This window comes from Terrapene carolina, unplaced genomic scaffold (genome assembly GCF_002925995.2).
Source record: "Terrapene carolina triunguis isolate 2854851 unplaced genomic scaffold, T_m_triunguis-2.0 Scaffold66, whole genome shotgun sequence".
NCBI lineage: Eukaryota > Metazoa > Chordata > Testudines > Emydidae > Terrapene > Terrapene triunguis.
In genome coordinates, this window is record NW_020664417.1 from 72,568,055 (window position 1) to 72,576,918 (window position 8,864).

An 8,864-nucleotide genomic window follows, 5' to 3' on the forward strand; every position below is an offset into this window, starting at 1 on the left:
CTGACCGCTTCTTATTTACAACGTCACCTGAAAGTGAGAACATGCGTTCGCATGGCACTTTTGTAGCTGGCGTTGCAAGGTATTTACGTGCCGGATATGCTAAACATCCATATGTCCCTTCATGGTTCGGCCACCATTCCGGAGGACATGCTTCCATGCTGATGATGCTTGTTAAAAAAAAATGTGTTAATTAAATTTGTGACTGAACTCCTTGGGGGAGAATTGTATGTCTCCTGTTCTGTTTTACCCACATTCTGCCATATATTTAATGTTATAGCAGTCTTGAATGATGATCCAGCACATATTCATTTTAAGAACACTTTCACAGCAAATTTGACAAAATGCAAAGAAGGTACCAATGTGAGATTTCTAAGGATAGATACAGCACTCAACCCCAGGTTTAAGTATCTGAAGTGCTGTCCAAAATCTGAGACGGATGGGGTGTGGAGAATGTTTTCAGATGTCTTAAAAGAGCAACACTCCAATGCGGAAAATACAGAACCCGAACCACCAAAAAAAGAAAATCAACCTTCTGCTGGTGGCATCTGACTCAGATGATGAAAATGAACATGCATCAGTCCGCACTGCTTTGGATCATTATCGAGCAGAACCTGTCATCAGCATGGACATGTCTTCTGGAATGGTGGTTGAAGCATGAAGGGACATATGAATCTTTAGTGTATCTGGCACGTAAATATCATGCGATGCCGGCTACAACAGTGCCATGCGAAAGCCTGTTCTCACTTTCAGGTGACATTGTAAACTAAGAAGCGGGCAGCATTATCTCCTGCAAATTGTAACCAAACTTGTTTGTCTGAAGTAGGACTGAGTGGATTTGTAGGCTCTAAAGGTTTACATTGTTTTGTTTTTGAGTGCAGTTATGTAATAAAAAAAAAAAATCTACATTTGTAATTTCAACTTTCATGATAAAGAGATTGCAATACAGTATTTGTATTAGGTTGTAATAAAAAATAAATATAAAATGAGCACTGTACACTTTGTATTCTGTGTTCTAATTGAAATCAATATATTTGAAAATGTAGAAAACATCCAAAAATATTTAAATAAATGGTATTCTATTATTGTTTAACAGTGCGCTTAATCGCGATTAATTTTTTTAATCGCATGATTAATTTTTTTAATCGCTTGACAGCCCCTAATATTTTTACACACGCACCATACATGATGCATATAGTTTCCTTGCTAGGACACTTGTCTTGCAGCAATAACCACACAAGCACACTCTTATGCCCAGGCAGAGTCAAGAACAAGGGTCTTCCCATCCTTAGCCAACTGTCACTTCGCGGACTAAATCGGAAGCAACAGAAAGAGCGGTTACTTACCTTACATACTGGAGTTCTTCAAGATACTTTAGTTCACACAGATCCCACTGTAAGTATGTGCAGGCTTGGAATTTCTTAGCCAGCACGGTCCACTGGGATTGTGCATGAGGTTGCATGCCCTCACACCCCCTATTGTGAGTGTATAAAAGGTGGAAGCAGCCCCAACCACCCCTCCATTTCTTCACTAGTACAAAAAATCCAGGTAAGGACTGTGTATCAGTGGGGAACGAGGGTAGGTTATGGGATCCACGTGGACAAAGGCATCTTGAAGAACTCCACAGATCCCACTGTAGGCGGCTAGCAGTTACTTCTCAAGGAGGTGAGTGACAGGAGTCCTATTTAAATAGTGACTGTAGGACAACCAAGCCAAATTGGACATTTGATCTAAAAGGCACTACAACGGGCTGGTGATGAACTTATGAATAGAATTCCAAATTACTGCCCTCCAAATCTGAGAAATAACAAGCTACTGTTATCAACTGATCCCTCATAGATTGTGCCCTAACTCAAGAGGGAAGAGGTATTTTGTTTAATGAATAGTATATCCTAATGCTAACTGTAGCCCATTTTGACAGCACACAGCCTTCCCTTTAGACTTACCACCAAAAGCCACAGAGAGTCTGGATGGTTTACAAAATGGCTTTGTTCTGAAAAGGTAAAAGAACATAGCTCTAAGCATGTCTAGCTTATGTTGTTTTGGCCTCTGCAGGAGAATCATGAGGTTTAGGAAAAAATACTGGTAAGTGTATAAATTGATTTATATGAAAACCTGAAACCACTTTTCGGGAAAAATTTTGGATGTGGTCTAAGAATAACCTTGTCTTTATGAAAAATGATGTAAGGGGGTCTTGCCATCAAAGTCTGAGTTTCCCAGAGAGTGGAGGTGATGGCTACCAAAAATGTCAGTTTAGCAGAAGTGATAGAGAGAATGTGATGATGTGGGATCAAAGGGAGGGTCCATCAAAGACAAGAGAACTATATTCAAGTCACAGGTAGGAAACAACACCTTAACTGGTGGAAATGCATGAATCAGGCCCTTGAAAAATTTAGATACCATTTGCAAACATCAGGTGGAGCACTAGGCCTTGGTTCAGCAAAATGATGTCTGAGAGGTTCAGAAGTTGAAGAGATGGTCTGATGGATAGATGCATCAGGTCAGAATACCAGAACTTATGCAACTGTGCTGGAGCTACCATTGTCACCTGGCCCTTGTCCTGATACAGCTTTTTGAAGACTCTGGGAATTAGCAGAATGGAGAGAAAGGCATAAAGCAGGTTCTTTCCCACGGAATCAGAAATGCATCTGCCATAGATCCTGGTCTTACTGCTCCCCAGGAATGCCTTCCAGGTTAGTAGAGTGGCCCTCAGCTCTGTCACATTTATTTTCAACTGAGACACTGCTCAGGACCACATGCCCTGCATCTGAAGAAAGACCAAATAAGCACCTTGCATCAATCACCAGAATCTTTGAAGGAGGTGGTGGATCAAACAGAATACACTGGTATACATTTTGAGCATCTGTCCACCAAAGCAGAGATGACCGTATTTTCAAAAGAACATCTACCAGTAAGTCCATACTGCATTTGATTTGCTGATAAATCAAGCCCTGAAGGGGCCAGAGGCTCATCTTGCACATGGAATCATGTATGTCTGCGCTGCCATATGATCCAGTAAATTTAGGAGACCTTTCACTGACATTCTTGGATGAGACGATGTATGAAATTAGGTGATTCATCACTTTTTTTTTTTTTTTGAGAAAGGTACACTCTTGCCAATCTGGAGTACAGCATTGCTCCAATAAATTCTATGGACTGAGTAGGGGTGAGAGTGGACTTCTCTCACTTGATCTGGAGGCCCAGTTTGGAAAACAGCTGTAGAACTGTGTGATGATCTGCTGCGATGAGTGACCTCAAATCAGCCAAGATACAGATACACATCAAATCAGAGAAATGTAGGGCTAGAAGGGCCCTCAAGAGGTCAGCTAATCCATCCCCTGCACTGAGGCAAGTATCGCTGGACCATCCCTGACAAATGTTTGTCTAAACTGTTCTTTAAAACCTCCAGTGAAAGGGATTCCATAACCTTGGACATGATTTCATGTGCAACAGGGTAACCTGTTCTATTGCTTAATTATATGTATAGTTAAAAAGTTTTTCTTACTCTCTACCTAAATCTCCCTTGCTGCAGATTAATCCTATAACTTCTTGTCCTGCCACTGGTGGACATGGGGACAACTGATCTTCATCTTCTTTATAACAACCTGTTACATACTTAAAGACTGTTTTCATCATATCGCCCCTTAGTCTTCTCTTCCCTAGACTTAACATGCTCAGTTTTTTCAATCTTACTTTATACACCATGTTTTCTAAACCTCTTATTAGTTTTATTGCTCTCCTCTGGTCTCTTTCCAATTCGTTCACAGCTTTCTTAAAGTGTGGTACCCAAAACTGAATACAGTACTCCAGCTGAGGCCTCACAAGTGCTGAGTAGAGCAGAACGATTTCTTATCGGGTCTTACATACAACATTTGTGTTAATACACCCCAGAACGACTTTGCCTTTTTCTCAATCACATCACATTTTTGGCTGATCCACTATAACCCCCAGAACCTTTTCGGCAGTACCACTACCTAACCAGAAATTCCCCATTTTGTATTTGTGCATTTGATTTTTCCCTCCTAAGTGCAGAACTTTGTAACTGTATTTATTGGATTTCATATTACAGATTTCAGACCAGGGAACACGAAATTTCTCTGAAGCATGAGATCTGTGACAAGAGGGACTCCCTCCAATGCTACTCTCAGGAATCAATCTACATAGAGGAGTGCTAGGAGAAGGGCTTCTGCTGCCATTAGAAGATTATGGTGATGCAGATGAATAAAATTCTTTTAAAAGAGGTCAAATCCCTGAGGTGTAGAAACAGGAAGAAACTCAGACATGACAGTATGAACAGCAGAAAATGGTACTGTAGAAGCTGGATGCAAAGAGGTTTTCATTTTCAACACCGGTACACACACAGATTTGGATACCACGGGTAAAAGAGAAACATCTAGTGAAGGGGACACTGGTTCCGGAGAGATGGTTAGGTCTGCAGGAGATGTAAAAGCAGCCATGGCAGACATAAAAGGCAGTACTGATGACGATGGTACCATGGCCAATGGTACTGACGTGGGAGTCTTAGGCTTGGTCTACACTTACCCCCCAAGTCGAAGTAAGGTACGCAAATTCAGCTACGTGAATAACGTAGCTGAATTCGACATACCTTACTTCGAACTTACCGCGGTTCAGACGCGGTCCACACGCGGCAGGCAGGCTCCCCGTCGACTCCGCGGTACTCCTCTCGTTGAGCTGGAGTACCGCAGTAGACGGGGATCACTTCCTGGTTCGATTTATCGCGTCCAGACCTGACGCGATAAATCGAACTCGGAACTTCGATCCCCAGCCGCCGAACTAGCGCGGCAGTGTAGACCAGCCCTTAGCAGATAAATTTTGATCATAATGCAATACTGATGAATCTGTGGCGTACAGTACCGATACCAAAATGGTGCTAAGGAAACAGTGAGCGTCACATGAGATGGATGGGGTAGAACTGCTGCAGAAGAACACAATCCCACAATCTCTCATGACTCACAGTACCAATGTGATTTTGAAGGAGCTAGTTTAGGCAAGTCTGAGGCACGATGATGGTTAGCTTTCCTCTTGGCTAGTACTGGGGATGATGACCACAGATTTTTGTTCCTTCCTATATCTTGGGCGGGAGGGGGGCCTCTGACTTACCCAAAGAGGATTAAGGAGAAGGATCAGAAGGCTTAACCCCTGGAATGATGTCTTGTAGCCACAGCACTTGCTGAACCTGCTTTTGAAGCATGAGGACACTGTTTCTGAAGAGGGACCTCAGAGTGAGAGACATGTCTTACTGAGTTTTCCATCAGAAAGAATTTCAAGTGGGTGCCATGAGCTTTCTGTGTGCATTTAGAAAAATAATTACAAATAGCACACTTGTTTGGGATATGAGACTCCCCTAAATAAAAACAGGCATTTCCTATGTGCATCATTGGCAGGCATAGCTGTCTTGCAGGCAGGGCAGATTTTAAAGTCTGGAGGCTATTCTCAGCCATTGGACCTACTCCTCGGTGCTGAAGTGAGACTCAGAAGAAAAAGAAGGGAAAAAGTCCTTTAAAACAAAAGCCAACAGGCTTAAATGAAACTTACAGAAACTACAATAAGACTAAATTAATAAGTAATTGTAAACTCTGATCCTATCTCAGAACTGCAAGGAAGCAAGACAACACTCTGGGCTCTAACTTGCTATCATGAGTGGTGAAGAGGAACAATGACATTGGGAGTGTTCTGCCTTTTATAACTTTGCTGTAGGGGCATATGGGTGTATAGGGCACATGAGCAGCCCCAAAGGACACTGTTGGTTTAAAGAGTCTGGGCTCGTGCGCATGGGGCACACATACCGACAGTGAGTTCTGTGCGGACAAATACTCAAAAAAACCCACAATTTCAGTTATCCTCACAAGAGTCTAATTGTGTCAGTTTAAAAAATATTTCTTATTGAAAAAAGTAGTACCATAGTATGTACAGTGTGAAAGCAAGAACTGTCACAGCCTTTTACTATGTAAGTCCCCCACCTGTTCCTGCTTTTGCCTAACGTCCTCTCCCTGTGTCATAGCTCTTATTTAACCTAAATTGTAAGCTCCTCAGGGCAGAAACGGAGGGTGTAATTTTTTCATTGCCTTGCATCTTGCCATCATTTATACGTGTGTATATTTACAGTGTAAAGTGAATGTAAAACACCACTGAAACAGAATGATAGCATTTATGCCCATTTTGCACAGGCATATATGACTATTCAAGGTGCTAAGGAGTCAAAAACAGGCCCCTGTGGCTTGTCTATGAAATGCTATGCACTTTCCAATCCTGTTTAAAACTAAATAATAATAGGAAAAGCATAATTATAAATATTGCACTGTGGATCACATCCTTACTGTCGGAAAACAACAGTTATGAATTACCAGGAACTCTCTGGTCCTTCAACTACACTCCTCCTAGAGCAATCGAGTATTTACTTTTAGATTGTTTAGATGTAGACATTTGAATCATCTACTACTATAGTTAACAATGAAACTATTTCAGGATTAATTGCCCTGAGTGTCATCTTTGGGAATTAACTCAGTGAAGTGGCCCTTTACTATGCTTTTGTCAATGCATATTTCCAGAGTACATTTGCTATAACATCTCTAATAGAAAACAATAAGTTCCCCTACCTCCTACATAAAGTGGGGAGTCAACATTCAGAGTTGATTGCTTAGACAAGTTGGTAATGATCTTGGGACTTCCTCCATCAACAGACAAAGATAGAATCTGATCCATGGCTAGCAGCTCCACTATGTGGAAATTCCCATCATTTATTGTCTCAACGCTGCAACAACAACAAAAAGAAAAAAAGAAGTTTTAAAACATTTGAATCTTGGTTAGGATTTCCTTGACCTTCTGTCCTTTAAACAGTATATAGCTTCAGAGCAAAACTTCCCCAGTAATGTAATCTTCTGACAACTAGATTTTAAGTAAAGATGTACAGTCATGCTTATTAACAGATAATAAATTGTATTACTATTTCTATAGCATTGTAGTATTGCTTCTAGTATATTTTACATATTGATGGCACCTTTCAGTTTGAAGTATTCCCAAAAGAGTTTATTAACTATATACATATAACTTCAACCAGATATTATGTCCACTATAGTAGGAGGAAAAAATTTGTCTGCAAACAAACCCCTACCTTTACAAAACGTGCCATGAGATCATGCAAAGTGAACATCGCTATTATTTTTAAATCTTAATTGAAAAAACAAAACAAAATAAAACTCCAGTGATGAAAACAGTATTCCATTTATTTATCTTGAATGAGTTAAGAACTGAGTTGACACCAGTGAGATTTGAACCTGTTGTTCCAGAGAATTGGGGCTATGTCTACACTTAGGATTTACAGACATACTCCCATCACTGGGCTAGCACTGGGGCTACAGCTATACTTGGAGTGTGGGGAATGCATTCCAGCTCAAGTAGACATACTCACGCTAGCATGCTAGTGTAGCTACAATAGTACTGTCAGCAGCAGCAACATGGGCTAGCTGCCCCAAATACATTCTCATAGGGTTTGTCAGGTTTGTAGTCAGGGGGACTAGTCTGTGTTGCCACTTGCCAGTGCCTATAGTATAGTTGCTATGCTACTATTTTCAGTGTGCTAGCTTGATGAGAGCTAGCGTGAGTATCTGCTTGACATGGGAATCACAGCCCCAGCTCCAAGTGTAGATGCAGCCTTTCACAGCTCCACTTCTGCGAGCACGGGGGGGAGGGATAGCTCAGTGGTTTGAGCATTGGCCTGCTAAACCCAGAGTTGTGAGTTCAATCCTTGAGGGGGCCACTTAGGGATCTGGGGCAAAATCAGTACTTGGTCCTGCTAGCGAAGGCAGGGGGCTGGACTCAATGACCTTTCAAGGTCCCTTCCAGTTCTAGGAGATAGGATATCTCCTTTAATTTAATTTAAGTGCTATGGTAGACTAGGCATGGGTATATTTATGCATTTTCCTCCTACCTAACACAGTGACATGGTGGTAAAGAAGTGTTTGCGCATGTCTGTATCATGCCTTCTCTCCTTGCTAGCATGATGAGAGAATGTCTGAAATTTCTCAGTGCAGACAAGGCCTTCCCGTTTCAACCCTGAGGTTTAGATGTCTAAAATGGAATAAGAACAAGGAGTACTTGTGGCACCTTAGAGACTAACATCAGATGAAGTGGGTTTTAGGCCACGAAAGCTTATGTCCAAATAAATTTGTTAGTCTCTAAGGTGCCACAAGTATGCCTCGTTCTTTTTGCTGATACAGACTAACACGGCTACCACTCTGAAACCTGTAAAATGGAATAAGCACTTTTTGGCAGGTGAAGGAGGAGAGACGGCTGTGCTACATGTGAAAAAGTAAAAAGACAGTGTTCTAGATTCCCACATGGTAAGGTCTAATGTTCTGACCAGTGCACATATATATCAGGTAAGATATGCACAATAATACTGCTTTTCTTCATATATATAACTTGAGGTTTTCAATCTGACTGACAGAAAGACTAAAAATATCACAGCTCTATGTGCAGAGATAAGAAATGCAGCACTGACTTTCATTTAACATATTTTGATGTTTTCAGGAACAAGATGGTGCCAGGTTGAACAATGTACATCACTAGTTGCTGGAGATAACCAAGAGAAAGCAATAATATTGTGCACATCTTACTTCTTGGGAAGTTGATAAAAACATGTAATTTTAGAACATATCAGCCCTGCATGAAGTACAAATCAAAAGGATGAATGTAACACTGAATACAAGTCTTCATAGCAAGCAATTATGTTTATAAGGATATATAAAACAGAATATTTAAAGTGAAAAGTCCTTTCCTAAGAGTGAATACCAACAAGATCTGGATTAAATTGCTATTTACTGGTGAAAACCTACTGCAGAAAGCAG

General features: G+C 41.0%; 1 protein-coding gene across 1 annotated transcript in view; it reads right to left on the minus strand.

The window, feature by feature from the left end:
* Nucleotides 1-8,864, minus strand: part of SLIT2 (slit guidance ligand 2) — a 407,535-nt gene that overhangs the window by 9,504 nt on the left and 389,167 nt on the right. The window contains exon 33 of the mRNA XM_026648011.1: nt 6,615-6,769. Coding sequence (XP_026503796.1) covers nt 6,615-6,769 — 155 coding nt within the window. The remainder of the gene's footprint in view (nt 1-6,614; nt 6,770-8,864) is intronic.